Below are 17,588 nucleotides of genomic sequence, written 5' to 3' on the forward strand. Positions count from 1 at the left end.
CTACAAATTCAACCAAAAAATATATATTTGTAGAATTTTACATTTGTTACTTGTTGACAAAAAATAAAACCACAGGAAAAACAAGACTTATCGCAGAATTACTAGGTTACATTTCATTGGCTGATATGTATCAAGGTGAATTACATACTGTATTCTATTGGTTTATCTATGAGTCACGATGTGCGTGGTACAAAGTAACATTGTAGCATCTATAACACATCACAAGTCGCTGACAGTGACATCTATGTCAGTTTATTTCCTCTGTGTCACTACAAGTAAAGACATAGGAAGCTGCAAGCTGGGACAGAAACCGATGATAGGACCCTCTCCAGCCCAGCAAAGCTTTATCTTCATGGAGCAGGAGAGCAGGAAACTATTCTTAAGTTGATAAAAAATAAGCAGAAATGCGCCATAACTTTTGCTGTCTCAGAACTACACACTGCGATATCATTTCTACATGAAAACTGAGAAATCCAGCATGTACCTCTGGCAGATGCACTGTATACCTAAACTATTAGTACTCCTATACGTACATACGGCTATGGCAGGTAAGACCCTGATTTATTATTTTTATGTATAGTTATAAATGTACAGAGCCATAGATGCTGCAGATATAAATGCATATATACAGATGTGTCCTGCTATATCTTTGCCGATCGCGCTACAAACATGCGCACGCATCGTGCCACGAGATTACCCGTAGCAGCATTTGCTACGGTACACTATGGCGTGCACTGCGATCGGACCAAGCATTCCTATGGAGGTGCGGGTGCGAACGCAGAATGTGTATCTGCTCGTGGGCGCACACGTGGCGTGATTTGCTGATTGCGCAGTAAAGATGTAGCAGGACACATCTGTGTGTGTGTGTGTATATATATATATATATATATATATATACACACTTATACAGTATCTATCTATCTATCTATCTATCTATCTATCTATCTATCTATCTATCTATCTATCTATCTATCTATCTTCTCCTTGTTCTTTAGTTGGCTGAAATTGAAGCTTGTTTGCTATGTAAATGTTGCTGTTACATTCTATAATGCCTTTCATTCAGTTATTGGAACATACACATTATTTGGAAACATCTTTTGACTGTACAAAGTAATATATTTACCCACCACCTGCAGGTGTACATCTGCAATTGGTTATATACGTGGTTCCGGACAATTTTCCGATTCTTGTAACTAAAGCCACAAACAATTCCCAGACGGAACCTAATTTATATACAATTATCCTACTGGTTTAAAATTCTCCCAATTTAAGTCACATAAAGCTGACAAATCTAGGTCATACTGATTCAATTATAATTATTATTAATTAGTTATTTATTGCCTGCAGATTACATAGAGCTCTGTCAATTTTAATGACTTAAGTCCCCAATCAGAGCCGTAACTAGACTTTTTGGTGCCCTGTGCCAGAAAGAGTGTTGGCGCCCCCCTCATTTTTCAATGGGACATAATACACCCAAAAAAGGGCCATGGCCTCATGGGGAAGGGCCAGGGAAGAGATAGGAGAGGCCAGGAGATGCTGGGGATGAAATAAGAGGAAGCTACAAGTGAGAATGATAATACACAGGCCCAAACAGCGCCCCCTGACCTGTGGTGCCCTGAGCGATGGCACCGGCCGCACTACCCTAGCTACGGCCCTGTCCCCAATACACCTAATAACTTACAGTATTGCGGTCAGATTAGAAATGCTGATTTGCCGGTCGGAAATGCCGACTGGCAGCCATCAATGTTCCACGATCCGTCGAAGTATCGGTGAAATTATACATGTTAATTTCACCGATTTGCTAATCACAATCATATTTTCACCGATCCTGCAACCTGGCATCTCAGCATCGCAGTTTCGCAACAACCCGTCGCTAGTGTATAGGGGCCAAAATTCTATAAAACATTTTAATGTAACACACTGATTATAAGAGGTTGATTAAACTGGGGGCAAATTGCGGGTGATGCCCACAATGTACTGTTTCGCCAAAGTTGAAATGCGGCAACGGAAATTAACTTTAAATTGCCTCAATCTTTCCCTGGATTATCCTCTAAACTATGCATTTTAGTTTGCAGCCTCATAACGTAATGGTGGCTGATATGCGCACTGCATCGCTGGCGTTGCGGGCATCTCTACTAATTGAATCGACCCCTACATACAGTATTTCACAGTATTACTATAATTTTGTATAACATTTTTTGTGACTGATTAATAACGATGAGTGAATCAATCAATTGTAGTAATCAGAGAGATGACTACTGAACCATATGTTGTTATCTTTTCCAAATAATAAGGCTCACCCTAACGCTGAATTCTAACTACGAGATTAAAAGTAGCAGAAATGTTATATTGGTATGTATCAGAGCTCGGCGAGAGATAAAATTGTGAGAGATAAACTACCAACCAATCAGCTCCTGTCATTTTTCAAACTCAGGGCCGATGTTTTGCCACTGCGCCTGCGGCTCCAACGTGCGCATGCGCAAGACCCGGTTAGCGACGGGCGCTCCGTATCTCGCACCAAAATGGGGCAGCTGTCAATTTTGATCGACAGCTCGCACCGTTTTGGAGGCGGGCAGGGGGGGGTGGCTGGCCAAACGGAGGCGTTCCCGACGGAACGCCTGCCGTTTGGGGGCGGCCCCACTGACATCATGAGTGATGTCAGTGGTGAGCTTCCGGCTCTATTAAGAGCCAGAAGCTCACTGGGGCTTGCGGGAACGAGACCCTACCGCAAGGGTCTCGTCTCAAGCCCCGATGGTTGCGATGGTCGAGACCATCGCGACCACCACCTGGCCGCTCGCAAAAGCTGTGGGTGGTCACCCACAGCTATGCGAGCGGCCAGGTGATGGTCACGATGGTCTCGACCATCACAACCATCGGGGCTTGAGACGAGACCCTTGCCACAGCTATGCGAGTGGCCCGGAGGCCGCACCAAAAAAAAACAAAACGCCTTGATTCAGAGCGAGCGCTCTTTCAGAGCGTCCGGCTCTGAATCAGGTCCTCAGTCTGTAAAATGTAAGTTAGAAGCTGAATGGTTGGTAATTTATCTCTCTCCAAGCTTTGCTAAATGAGGAGAAAAAAAGGGAAAAGTTGAAACGATTGGAGGGAGCGTATGTAAGGAGGAAGTGGTCAGAGGGCTTTTCACCATGCACCTTTCCAACTCCACCCGCAGTGTTGCAAAACAGGGCCTTAGCAGGGTAACGTACACCACCCCAAAATGTGATATCATGAGACCAGCAAGAAGAGTAGTGCCCTACGCTGGAGTGCTCTTTTCAAGCCAATTGCAGGTGCCTTATGGCAAGGTCAGTGCCACCCCTGGGCCTTGTACCCTCATCAGCGCCACCGCTCGCGCACCCTTAGTTACGGCCATGCCGCAAAAGGTCACAGAGAGTATTTTTATGGATACAGTTCCTAATAGCAGAATGTGGGTGTGCCTACGAACCTGTTATGAGAACGCATTATTCATTTAAAATGTGACTAATTAATTCAGGGGCGTCTTATGAGAGGATGGGCCCATGTGCACTCTCCATGCGGACCCCCCCACAATCATATTGGTACCGTGCCAGGGCCTAATGTGCATCTATATATCTCAGGGAGCTGGCGCCAGAGCCATTTTTCCGGAGGTTCCTTAAATGGTTATCGTAAGGTACAAACCGGTATCATGGGTCCATATAGTGAACATAAGATGTGATTACTATTATATTGTGGAGCATTGCTGGATAAGCATTGCATATGTATGTTCCATAACCTACCGTGTTCCTCTTCCGATACCGCCAATGTCAGAATAAAATTCTATAACAGCTTATTATATTATTATTATTATTATTATTATATTATTATTATTATTATTATTATTATTATTATTATATTATTATTATTATTATTATTATTATTGTTTTATGCTTCCCAGTTATAATTATGTTTCTACCTCTTTCTTCAGCACCACATTAGTTATATCTGATGGTGTGAAAATATGACATTACGTTTTCTAACCACAAGTGAGATCCTGTACAGTGATTGCGCAGTTTCATACTCCTACTGATCTGTAGGCGGCACAGCAGAGGTTGCGCTCATGGAAAATGTATACAGGACGCCTGACATGCTGTAACCGGCAGGTGCTTCCCTGAAATCAGGGGCCCTGCGGCTCTCTGCAGCACAGCTCAGTGTTATGGGGTTTTCTCTGCATTGCACATAGATTTATAATAAACCAAGCACACATGGGAAGAGATGTACTAAGCCTTGGGGAGTGATAAGGAGGAGAGATATAAAGTACCAGCCAATCAGCTCCTCATTGTCAGTTTAAAGACCGTCTTTGAGAAATGACAGTTAGGAGCTGATTGGTTGGTACTTTATCACTCTCCACTTGATCACTGCCCAAGGCTTAGTACATCTCCTCCAATATATATCTGATTTTAAACTCGCTATGTTGCGGCTGGTGAGCTTTAGGTTTATTATTTCAATTAAATACAACTCTTCTGCCTACTGTACAGTTGATACAGGGTATTTTTTTTAAAACAAATGGCACGTTATGGCGTAGATTATAGCCCAAGCCTTCCCAGGCGCACATTGTAGGTGACTGGAGACCGAGGATTTTCCACATCTTGTTAAGCTGCACATTTGTATCATATGCTCTGACTACATTGGTACACCTGGCTCTTTGTAGTAACATACAGTAGATGAGAAGTGGTCAGTTTTTGGAACAGGACAGCACCATACAGCATGTAATATTTGGTCATTACTACAGGGGCGTAGCGTGGGTGGAGCAGGTGGAGCTCAAGTTCTGGGAGCGAGGGCCATCTGGCGGTACTATCTAGGATACACATCTTTGTCCTCAACAGTTGTTAATACACCGCAAGGAAGGGAACTAGCCCTAGTGGCTCCCAATCATATGTCTATGGTCATGTGACTGCTGTTGGCTGCTGGTGTTCTAGCCAGGTACTGAGTAGCTGACAGCTCTCCATAAAGCATCAGTAAGTAAAATTTGCAGTGTGGGGACTAATCTGGTGTGCAGGAGGGGGCACGTTTTTGTGCAGGGAGGAGCATGTTATTGTGCCATGCCAGGCCCAGGTGATGGGGGCGTGACCTAATTGTGGGAGACATGGCCACGCCCCTTAGGAGGGAAAATTTGCAGCGCGCTGGGGTAGGAGGCGCTTTGAGCCCCTCAGCATGGTGCACAGCTCCCCCCCACAGGCCTAGGAGACTGTTGCAGCTGCTGCTTAGCAGCCGCGAGCAGTCTCCCAGTGCAGCCCAGCACAAAGCAGCATGTGCTTGGCTGCTGTGATGTAAAAGGGTGGGTGGGGGCGGCGCCGAGCCCCTCCAGCAAGCCCAGGCCAAGGTAATTAGTACTATCCCCACCCCCTCTCGGCGCCCCTGTGTGCAGGAGGAGGAATGCTGGTGTACAGGAGGGGGCATGCTGCTTTGCAGGGGTGATCAGACTGGTGTGAAGAAGGTGGGCATGTTGGTGTGCAGGAGGGATCAGACTGGTGTGGAGAAGGTGGGCATGTTGGTGTGCAGGAGGGGGCATGTTGGTGTGCAGAGGGGCATATTGATGTGCAAAGGGTATTCTGGTGTTCAGGAGGAGGTCATGTTTGTGTACAGGAGGAGGTCATGTTCCTTTGCAGGGGGGGAATGTGTGTTGCAGAGTACAGATGTGTCCAGCTATTTTGTTGCTGCGTCCGCACTGGCTCCTCCATAGGATTGCATGGTGTGATCGCAGTGCGCACCATAGTATACCGTAGCATACGCTGCTGTGGGTAATCGCATGGCACGATGCAAGCGCACATCTGTATGTTGAGAAATATTTGAGAAAAGCTGGTACCACTAAGGGTCACTACTGTCATCGCACCAAAATGGAAGGAGGTCCCATAGTATACTTGTTCTGGGCGCCAAGGCTCCACGCTACACCCCTATTTTTTGTTATATAATGCGTGGTTCAGGACTGATTCCTGCACCCTCTGGTGATGGATTTTGGAAAATGGAGGAGGGGATCTGGTTATGATAGATCTCATTATTACTTTTATTCTGCCCTGACACCTCCTCTGGGCACGTCCATCAGTGAAAGGCCATGCAAAGTGCCCGCAGGAGGCAATTATGGAAGTATAATAATAATTATTCTGCACAGTATAATAAATAAGTAGGAAAGAGCAGAGCATTTACACACTTAAGCTGCATACACACACAACGATTTTTTTAATGAACGATTTGAGTAAACGATTTTTTCCCTTGAAAAAATTTACTAAAATCGTTTACTAAAGTTCTTCATTTACTAAATGTCATGAACGATTTTTATGAACTACAAATGATTTTTGCATATTCCCTTAATGAAAATCGTTGAGTTGACAAGTCTGACTGAACGACAAACTACAAACGACAAACTACAAACGTGAACGCGCATGAACAATAATCGTTCATCGTTTGACTCAGAAAGTGAACGATTTTTGCCATCAATTATCGTTAAACGATATCGTTTAAGGATAATCATTAAAAAAATCGTTGTGTGTGTATGCAGCTTTTGGGGTATATTTACTAAAGTGCAGGTTTTTAGAAGTGGAGATGTTGCCCAGAGCAACCAATCAGATTCTAGCTATTATCTTCTATAGTATGCTATGAAAATGGAGCCCGGCCCTCATTCAGAGCGTGCGCTCTGCTCAGAGCATACGGCTCTGAATGAGGGCCTCTGTTCCTTGTTCCTGTCTGTAAACAGATTGGAGAGTTGCCAGTCATTTTAGTTTCAGTGCATATGGTGGTGGGATTCAGCTCCTCATAACAGGGCCTGGTGTTGGCTGCAATATATAGCTGTTGCTGGTGAACATAGGTGGTGTGCTAGCCACCACCATATTGTCTGTACCTGCTTACAGTAACTGCGGATATTTGTGGCTGATTGCCTCACAGATGGCCAGTTCCCTGCAGCTGATCCTTCGAGCTATTGCTGCCTCCACACAGAGGCTTCTAACTAAACTTGGAGATGTGATGGCTGTGTCCCCAAGCAATGAAGTTACCTTTGCATGTCTTATAAGAAAGAGCAATTTTTGGGCTTATCCTCACCTAGGGATGTGTCTACTCCTGTGCTGGATATCCTTTCAATCCCTGGGCGTTTGGAGTCCACTGCGTATTTTCGAAAGAGTCATTCTAAATTTCTAGTGGAGGGATTGAGGCTCAAGACTTTACCCTTCAAGTTCTTCATCTTTTTCTCTGTGTGTCCTTGGAGGACGGATGTCTTCAGGATACATCATTACATCAGTAAAGCATCCCATGTACTTTTCTATGTGTCCTTGGCAGTGGCGGAACTAGAGAGTGGTGGGCTCAGGTGCAAGAATATGCTTTGGGCCCCCCCATGCAGTGGCCCACGTAGTGGTACCACTATGCAGTGCCCCCAGTAGTGCACCGTATTAGTCCCACACTATGCAGTGCCCCCAGTAGTAGTTCCCTCTATGTGCAGTATCCCCATTAGTAGTCCCCGCTATGTGCAGTGCCCCCAGTAGCAGTACCCCCTATGTGCAGTGCCCCCATTTGTAGTCCCCCCTATATGCAGTGCCCCCAATAGTAGTCCCTCCTATGTGCAGTGCCCCCAGTAGTAGTCCCCCCTATGTGCACTGACTCCAGTAGTAGTCCCCACTATGTGCAGTGCCCCCAGTAGTAGTCCCCGCTATGTGCACTGCCCCCAGTAGTAGTCCCTGCTATGTGCAGTGCTCCCAGTAGTAGTCTCCCCTATGTGCTGTGCCCCCAGTAGTAGTGTCCACTATGTGCAGGGCCCCCAGTAGTAGTCTCCCCTATGTGCAGTGCCCCCAGTAGTAGTCCCCGCTATGTGCACTGCCCCCAGTAGTAGTCCCCGCTATGTGCAGTGCTCCCAGTAGTAGTCCCCGCTATGTGCACTACCCCCAGTAGTAGTCCCCGCTATGTGCAGTGCTCCCAGTAGTAGTCTCCCCTATGTGCACTGCCTCCAGTAGTAGTCCCCACTATGTGCAGTGCCCCCAGTAGTAGTCCCCGCTATGTGCATTGCCCCCAGTAGTAGTCCCCGCTATGTGCAGTGCTCCCAGTAGTAGTCTCCCCTATGTGCTGTGCCCCCAGTACTAGTGTCCACTATGTGCAGGGCCCCCAGTAGTAGTCTCACCTATGTGCAGTGCCCCCAGTAGTAGTCCCCGCTATGTGCACTGCCCCCAGTAGTAGTCCCCGCTATGTGCAGTGCTCCCAGTAGTAGTCCCCGCTATGTGCACTACCCCCAGTAGTAGTCCCCGCTATGTGCAGTGCTCCCAGTAGTAGTCTCCCCTATGTGCAGTGCTCCCAGTAGTAGTCCCCGCTATGTGCACTGCCCCCAGTAGTAGTCCCCGCTATGTGCAGTGCTCCCAGTAGTAGTCTCCCCTATGTGCTGTGCCCCCAGTAGTAGTGTCCACTATGTGCATGGCCCCCAGTAGTAGTCTCCCCTATGTGCAGTGCCCACAGTAGTAGTCCCTGCTATGTACAGTGCTCCCAGTAGTAGTCCCTGCTATGTGTACTGCCCCCAGTAGTAGTGCCCGCTATGTGCAGTGCCCCCAGTAGTGGTCCCCGCTATGTGCAGTGCCCCCAGTAGTAGCCCCCACTATGTGCAGTGCCCCCAGTAGTAGTCCCCATTATGTGCACTGCCCCCAGTAGTAGCCCCCACTATGTGCAGTGCCCCCAGTAGTAGTCCCCGCTATGTGCACTGCTCATGAGTGAGCCCCAGCCTGGCTCCCTCCGTGGGCGCAGCAGCCAATGAATGTCTGTCTGACTCTCATTTGCTGCCAAAACAAACACACCACCGCCGGGTAGTACGAGTGTACTACCCAGGGCCGGCAGCGGTGTGTTTGTTGTGTAGTGCAGACCGCACTCACTGCGGTCTGCACTACACTGTGGGGCCCGGAGGACACTGGCGGTGGGTGCAGCGGCACTGTTGGCTGCAGGGGCTATGGGCCCCTGCACCACAGCGGGCCAAGGTGCAAGCCACCGGCTGCACCAACGCTAGTTCCGCCACTGGTCCTTGGGTGAATGGGTTGGAACTATGCCTATACTTTCACTGGATGCTCAGGCCTGGCCGGATTAATAATTTGAAGCCCCTCATTCAACACTTTCTATGTTTCATTGTTCATAATATCCTAGTATATACATTATTATGTTGCCAAGCATTATGTCTGTGAAGAATGTTAAATCCTTATAGTGCGGGAGAGCTGGGTTTAGTCAACAAGGTTGGTAAGGGGGAACTGGGTTCCAAGTATGCCTGGGTTGGGGTTAAGCCATACAGGGTGGGTCTTTTTGGGGTGGCCGGTGGTTTGTTTTGAAGGGTTTTGTTTTGCTTTGATTTTTGGCAGATTATTAGAATTTGTTAATTTTATTTTGTACTATTCTGCGATCATTTTATATCAGGCTTAAGATGTGGGATACTCCTGTACCTTTATATGCCTCTAGTACTGGTCATTTCTATGTAATATTTGGTATGTGAGCTCATATGGTGCCTGTGGGCTCTTATTGCTTATTGATATACTGAGGGGTGCTCTGTATATCCTGTTATATTGCTTATTTGTCTTTCACCTAGATTCATCTCATCGCCTGATTGTACTTTTATTTGCATATCGTACTGTATGCTTTGCTATATCTGCCATTGATATTTGTTGTTGGGTGTATATTTTAGGTTTTTCTATTGGGAATTATGCCATTTAAGATAATGTTGACTGTTGATCTGTGAGTCTGTGACTATAAACCTTGTCTGCCAGAGTTCATCTGCTCTATACATATATTCTAAATGTTTGTTATCTCATATTTGTAGGTGAATTAGATATGATATTTCATTAATGTTATTTTTGATGTATATTCCGTGCAATGTACCTAATAACAGTATGCTCCATCTGATTTGTGCTCTTGTTCTAAACTGATTGCCTATCAGGCATAATTCGTAATGGAGTCTGTATATATATATATATATATATATATATATATATTTGTATTGTTTATTTTATTGTGACAACAATAAAGATTATTGAATTTAATCCAGGGACTGATGCAGTATAGTTGGTTTTAACTCTACTATATATATGTATATATACATATATATATATAATATATATATATATATATTTTTTTTATTATTATTATTATTATTATTATTTTCATTTATTTATTTATTTATTTTTTCAGTTAATACTGGCTCCAATAATGGGCCCACATTGAAGCCATTTACAAAACTAGACATCATACATTTTCTCTTTCAACCTCTCATTTATAAAAGATTATTCCCTCTGATGATCACTTTCCAGAGTGCAGTTCTTTTTCACCCTAAGTGGCATATTCAAATGGGCGTGAGGTTTAGCGAGGTAAAAAACCTCACGCCCCGCGCACCAAACTTTGGGTTACCATGGGTTTGCGCGTTCCCAATACCTGCGGCATACAATTTTAAAAAAAGGTTGCCGGGTTTTCAGAGCTGAAGACCCCACGGCACTTAAAAAAAACAAGAAAAAAATTATACTTACGTGTCTGGGGGGTTTCCGGTGGTCTTAGCGATTCCCGTGTCCTCCCTTCCATCTTGTCACTGGGGAGGGGGCTGCTGGGAGGCTCCAGGGGCTTGTGGGAGGAGTAAAGGCTGCTGGGAGATTTAGCTTGTTGACCCTCAGTTATCATAATGTTAATGTGTATATGATTTTTTAAATACAAATTTGTAAGCGCATTCAGCACTCAGTCTAAATGAGGTCTCTCTTACAGCACTCAGTCTAAATGAGGTCTCTCTCAATCTATGTGAGGTCTCACATTCAGCACCTAATCAATGTGAGGTCTCTATTTCAGCACTCCATCTATGCGAGTGAGGTCTCTATTTCAGCACTCCATCTATGCGAGTGAGGTCTCTATTTCAGGACTCCATCTATGCGAGTGAGGTCTCTATTTCAGCACTCCATTTATGTGAGGTCTCTATTTCAGCACTCCATCTATGAAACATAGCTATTCAACAATCAATCTACAGTAAGTGAGGTCTCTGATTCAGCACTTCATCTATATAAAAAGTCTCCATTTCAGCACTAGATCTGTCACTTTTATAGTATGCGAAGGCTGGATAAGCGTGAGAATAACTAAGAATACTATGTTTTTTGCTGTATGGCTGTTGATGACAGCCTTGTTGCTGGGTAGATTATAAGGCTGTCTGGTCAGCTGGTTGGGTGAGCCAATGATATTGCTTGAAGGAGTGGTCATATGATCAGTATATATTGGCTTGTGTGAACATAGACAGCCTCTTGGTTCCTGGATCTTTGAAACAATACTAGGCTGAGTATTTCCCTTTTTCTGTATATTACTACTACCTTTTCATTCCAGTTTTATCCTTGCATTCCCCCCCTGGTATATATTCCCACTGGTGCCTCTCTTTTACATTTATACCCTTTTCATGCTGTCCTGCCCCCCCTCTCCCTGCCTCCTTTCCCTATATAGCCCGTCCATTCCATTCTGCCCCCCTCCTCCCCTGCATTTGGGCTTATTTGTCATATAGCACCACTCAGCTCCAGCACGAGGCACCCCCCCCCTCCACCTCCACTTGCTCGTGGCTTCCCCGTGGCTGTAGGTCCCAAGCTCATCCCGCAGCAGTTCTAGCACTTCCCTGCGCCAGCAGGCGCTCCCGCTTTCGCGCCTCCCGCCAGAGCTCCTTTGTTCTTCCCTCTAGCCCCCTTTCCTTTACCTCCGGCGTGGGTGTGCGCTCCCGCGTCTCCCGTCGGTTTCCAGTCCCCGGCAGCACAAGCACTCTCGGCACCAGCGGGAGCTCCCACTTACGCGCTTCCCGCTGGCGCGCCGGTTACTGCTCTCCAGTCCCCACTTCACCTTCCCCACCGGTGGGGGTGAGCGCCCGCTCGCCTCCCGCCGGTGCCCAGTCCCCGTCGGCGCAAGTGCCTCTCTGCACCAGCGGGAGCTCCCGTCTCCGGGCCTCCCATTGGCATTCCTGTCTGCCCTCCAGCCTCCACTTCACCGGCGGGGGTCACCGCTCCCGTGCCTCCCGCTGGTTTTCTGGCCTACCCCGCCGCGAGTGCGGCTCCGTACACCTCTCCCCCCCCCCGCGCCGGGTCCTCCGCACTCGGGGGGGGGGCCCTTTTTACAGTACAGCAGCTAGACATTTCCCCGGCAACCATTTCCCATGGCAGCCATTTTGAGTCCCACCTTTGTAGTGGGATCTCAGCCCAACATTCATCTTTACGTTTTTTTTTTCCCAGCTGGGCTTGCAGCTTTAGTCCACAGCTGTCCCCTGCCGTTCTACCTCCTCTAGCCCTCTTCCCCACACCTCCTTTCATCTTTTTACAGCTCCATCATTCCCCCACCCCCGGCCAAAGGTTCATGGTTTCCCTTGCTTTACCCCCCCCCAATTTTTCTTATTATCCCTGCCCCTCCTTCCTCTGGCTATCTTTCTGTGCACCTTCATCCATGCCTCATAATATTTTCCTCGTATGGCCCCCCGCCTCTCTTCTATGTCTAGGCTTCCTGTACCCCATCTTCCTCTTTATTCATTATCCTTCCACCCCTGTTGGTCCCATGCACCCTCCCTGTGGTTTGCCATCATGACGCACCTGCTGGGGTAACTCTTGTCCAGGTATAGCCTACGTGTATAGGAGGGTTTATCTCCTGACTTAGGGGTTAGCTCCAAGGGAGCTAGTTTGGCTCAGTCGCCATTTTGTTTGGCTGCTTTTGTCTGTGGTTATAGCTAACTTGGTAGGTAGTTTATGGTTGTGGTTGTAGGGTTTCTTCATTCGTTTGCGTTCTGCATTGGTATAGCCTTTCCTTGACAGGACACTCCGGAGTTTGCATTCTGTCGGGATTTATTACTGTGGTTTGCCGGCCAAGGTTGGGGCAGGGGTGTTGCTGGGGTGGATGGAGGTGTTTTGTCCTTGTTCCCTCCCCTTGCAGTATCTCTATCTCTCTGGTGGGATGGTCCCCCACGCAGGTTGTGGGTTAGTTTCGGTTAGTGCAGCATGCATCCTATACATGGTAGTATCCTATACATTGTGGTAATTCCATTATTATACCATCCCCGTAGGTTCCTCATAGCAGTTTCCACATTTTATGAGTTTTTTGTTTTAGTTCACAGTCTTGTTATGTTGACTTTCTGGTTACGTTTATTCTGGGTCAGTTTTTGGTTTGTTGTCTTGCACTCGTAGGCCGGGCAATGCATAGGGTTTCAGTGGTGTTCAGGTGAATTAGCAAATAAATGTTTGCCTTCGGGCAGTGCGGTTTCCGGCACCTAGATAGAGAAATCCATTTTTTCTTACTTTCGCATGTTCAGGCCGACACTGACCAGGTCGGTGTAGCACATCGTCTGGACTGATTTCTCTTCATGGGTGCGGGAAGGAGTGACGTCTGTTTGGACCTCCTCTTGGGGCGCAGTCACCTTTTTTCCGTGTTTTGGGGGTTCCAGTTGCGCTTGATATGATTGTAGGTTTTGTGTCCGGTTTTGTCTGTTGGAGATTTGAGATAGTCACGATAGCAGGTTATGGTTGTTTGGTAGGTCTTGTAGCGTAATGGAAATGGACCGCATATCACACTAGACATTTAAGGTTTTGAGTCTCAGTGGAGACACTTTATTAAAAAAAAAAAAAATGACTGGGTTTGTAAGTTGTTTGCTTAAATGCGGCGGATTTATAGGTTTACACAGGTTGAGCAAGCACTTCGTTGTTGGGCCAAGTTTCTGGTTCAATTTAACGGTGAACTAATTTTGTACTTCAGCGGCAATTGTTGCTGCAGTTTTTTACCAATGCGGCTGGCTGGCCAGGTTTTTTGGGCTTTCAGTTGGAGGGAAATGTTTCTGCGTGGTTTATTACGATGCAGGTCTTACGAGTAATTGTTGCTGTTGGAGCCGTTCCCAATTTTCATGGCCATATAAGGCTGGTTAGTGCGACTGAGGATTAATTCTTTTCTAATCTACAGAATTGGGTGCAGTTCATGCCATCTACAACCGAAACTCGTTCCTTTTGCGTTTGCTTTGTCATTTAGTTTTGTGCGTTTAGTTTCAGAATATTATATTTCGACATTCAAATTGCGCTTCGGTCTCTCGTCCCAATGATACCAAGGAGGTAATCGTCTGCCTGGCAATTTTGGCGAGCTTATGGGCTAAGCCATCTACGGAGGGTAAGTTTTTCAATGTTGCCTTTACTTCTTTGTCTGGAACCATTCGTAGCAGAGCGGGTCCAAGGCCTCTGCGGTGGCGGCGCCGGCGGGGATCTCATCTATTGTTAGCTTAAAGGTCTTCATGTACATACCCAGTCAGCTCTTACATGTTGGGTGAATGGGTTCCCCGTTCGCGTCTCCCGGCGGCCCTTTGATGTGCAGTTTTGATTCATTGCTTGTGGTTACGGGTCAGTTGGATTCTGACGGGTGTTAGGCCTCGCTTTTACGTTTGAACTTTTCAGCTGCAATTTTGGAGGTTTAGTTTCTTCAGGGATTTTGTTTCAAGATATTGTTTCAGGAGATCAGTGGTGCTTTGCAAGTTTTCATTGGGCATTTGAGACCATAAAAGTGGGGGTGGATAGTGTTCCTTTTCTCAACATCCAGAGGTTCATTTGCCCGGTACGCCTTGTGGTGCATTATAGATGTGGCGCCCTGCTAGTTCAACACAAGGATGGTTTACATGCCAATCCTACCCTGCATACTACAGTTCATTTAGAACACGAGGGTGGTTTACAGGCCTATCTTATCCTGCATACCACATTTTAGTTCTCTGCTGTTTTTGGTCAAAGTTTTGATTGGGGCAGTTTCTATGCTTCAGCTTCTAGTACTCAATTTCTTCAAATTGGCGCAGCGATGGCGGTGGCATTTCCTGCAGGGTTTAGGGTGTGCAAACGGCTGCCTATGAGACATGTGCAGTTGCGACTAGAGCTAGTTGCGCACCTGGCGGCAACCTGAAACGTTCAACAATTGGGGGGGTGGTGAAGGGATTTTTTAATTTTCCTCCCGGGAGCCTTGATCCGGACCAATTTGGATCACGGGTAGGTGTTTTAGTTTTTCCCCTTCACTCGGGTTACTTGTTTCCCCTCTTATGCATCCCTGCTATTTAGTTGCTATGTGTTTTCTTAAAGTTGTGTCGGGATGGTTCGGGTTTGGTGTGATGCTCATGGTACGGAACTTTGTTGCTCACTGGGATTGCAGCAGTTGACAGTTTGGGTTGTGAATGATGTGCGCGGTTTGGTGTAGAGTTTCGTGCTTGAGTTTCTTGTGTCCTCGGTGACTAAATAGGATGTGACTGACTAGGAGGTGTTGCCTGTCAGGAGCAACGATGTGCGACAGTGGAAAGGTATGGAGTGATCGTTCGTGGTGAGAAGTTTTTGTTGGGCTTAAGGCCAAATTGGAGGATGTGTGATCTGTATGGTGCATAGTTTGACTTGGAGAGTGGTGAATAAGCATGGTGCGTTAGACAGGACGAGGAAGAAGGTGAATGTGTCAGAAGCCTGTCATGCGGTGTTAACTCTGTATTTTTCAATCCCGATTGAGGGCATTTTGATGACTTGGATTCAGTTTCCTTATTTAGGAATTCTTGTTTTGGGCTAGGTCGTGTTGGGTGGCGGGCCAGTTTCCTTTGGAGTCTGGCTTTGGCGGGAGTACGCTGCAGCTCAGTGGCTTTATGTGGCATAAGATACGTTGTGGGGGCACTTACCCTCGATGAACCTGGCGAATTTGTCCTGCTCCGCACGGGGGGATCCGGGCGCTTTTTGTACAGAAGCGTCTCAGATTGGCCCAGGAGGGAAGTGGGACCCTCGCAGTGTTAGTGCGTCTAGAGGGGGGACGTGTCAGTCGTTCCCTGAGTATTTGAGCAAAGTAAAAGCTAGAACTGAGTCTGCAGCGTCTCTTTGCCACCCTGGTTAGGTTAATTAATTATAAATAAAAGCTGTGACCTTTTAGCCAAGCTCTTGTTGTCTGTGTCGTTATTTATTAGTTTAAGTTAAGTAAGCTATGCAAGGTTGTTAAGGGTTAGAAGCAATAAACCAATGTATATCTTATCACCCAATCTACAATCTATGTAAGGTCTCTGCTTCATTACCCAAAGTATCTGAGGTATATTTTAGCAAACCATCCATGTGAGGACTCAATTTCATTAACCAATCCATGTGATGTCTCTATTTCAGCACTAGATCTACTGTATGTGAGGTCTCTATTTAAGCGCCCAATCTATGTGAGGGCTCTATTTCAGTCCTGGATCTATATGAGGTCTCTATTTTGGCACCCCATCTATGTGAGGTCTCAATGTCTGTGAGGTCTCTTTTTCAACACTTTCTATGTGAGATCTGTTTTTCAATGATCTCTCCATCAGCACCAGCTCTAATTGAGGTCTCACTTTCAGAGTCCTGCTTCTCTGTTCAAAAACAAAGAACATTGACCAGGCTTTAAGGTGCTGCAGTCACTCTGGAGACCCCTCAAACAAGTATATGCATCGGCGGCAGGGGTATGGGCCGGCACGCCCAATCCGCCATCCTCACCTACTCCACTGAACAGTTAATGGCAGTCAGTTGTAGGGCAGGAGGTAGGCAGCAATTCAGTTCAGGATTCCCACCCACCCAGCACGATAGGATTTGTTTAAAAAAAAAAATTATATTGGTTTGTACGTACAGTATAGCAGGACATGGGATGTTTTTAAAATGCTCATTGACTGTATTATATTAATGTCCATATGTACAGTATGAGCCCTTAGAGCAGGGGTTCCCAACCACGTTCCTCAAGGCACACTAACAATCCAAGTTTCAAGGATAGCAAAACTTGAACACGGGTGTCTTAACTGGTACCTAAGTAATGTTGATTTAACCATCTGTGCTCAAGCATGGATATCACTAAAACCTGGACTGTTGGTATGCCTTGAGGACCGAGGTTGGGAAACACTTCCTTAGAGTAACACAATACCATTTTTGCACATAGCTGTGATACTACAGTATTGTAATCCTATGTTAGGCACCAAGAACAGTATAAAACAAAACACTCAAACTGAAAAACTTCCCACATAGTAACAGGGTTTGGTGATGACATAATTTCTGACATCCTGGGGAACCCCAGTATAATAAATAAATCAGCATTGGGTTCATGTGGTTTATCTAACCTTGTAGTGGAAACACAATGCATGACAACCAAACCACACCTACAGTGTATCTATCTATCTATCTATCTATCTATCTATCTATCTCTATAGGAAGCTATGTGTAATGGTCAGCTAAAACCATTGCAGCTAAGCAGATCAATGTAGTGTGTGACTGCAGGGGATTGGATGTGTGGCTGCATACTACATAGATCTACTTACTGCATTTGCAAAAAGTTAAAACTGACCATTACACCTAGCTTCATATATTTAGAATTACTAGACTTCATACACAGGAGCAAATAGCTCCATGTGTTAGGTGTCAGACTATGCTCTATGAGGTTGAGAATAAATTCAAGTCCCAGGTAAGGCATGCTGATCAATGTGTGTTTTAAATACAGGGGGAGGGGGGGTGTAACTCATTGACAATAATTCCCATCGTTACTAGTAGCTCACAAGATAAGTGTATTAATATGGTTTAGGAGGTTTGGTGTTCAAATCTTTGGCAGGTGTTTTCTGAAAGTAAGTGTATGGTCTGCTATAAATGTGTATATATCAGGGCCGA

General features: G+C 46.1%; 1 protein-coding gene across 1 annotated transcript in view; it reads left to right on the forward strand.

Moving 5' to 3' along the window:
- Positions 1-452: 452 nt before the first annotated feature.
- Positions 453-17,588, forward strand: part of LOC148442975 (cell surface glycoprotein CD200 receptor 1-B-like) — a 53,381-nt gene continuing 36,245 nt past the window's right edge. The window contains exon 1 of the mRNA XM_088463438.1: positions 453-548. Coding sequence (XP_088319564.1) covers positions 458-548 — 91 coding nt within the window. The 5' untranslated portion in view covers positions 453-457. The remainder of the gene's footprint in view (positions 549-17,588) is intronic.

The sequence above is a fragment of the Taudactylus pleione genome, unplaced genomic scaffold, assembly GCF_031769625.1.
Source record: "Taudactylus pleione unplaced genomic scaffold, aTauple2 ptg001374l, whole genome shotgun sequence".
NCBI classification, from domain to species: domain Eukaryota; kingdom Metazoa; phylum Chordata; class Amphibia; order Anura; family Myobatrachidae; genus Taudactylus; species Taudactylus pleione.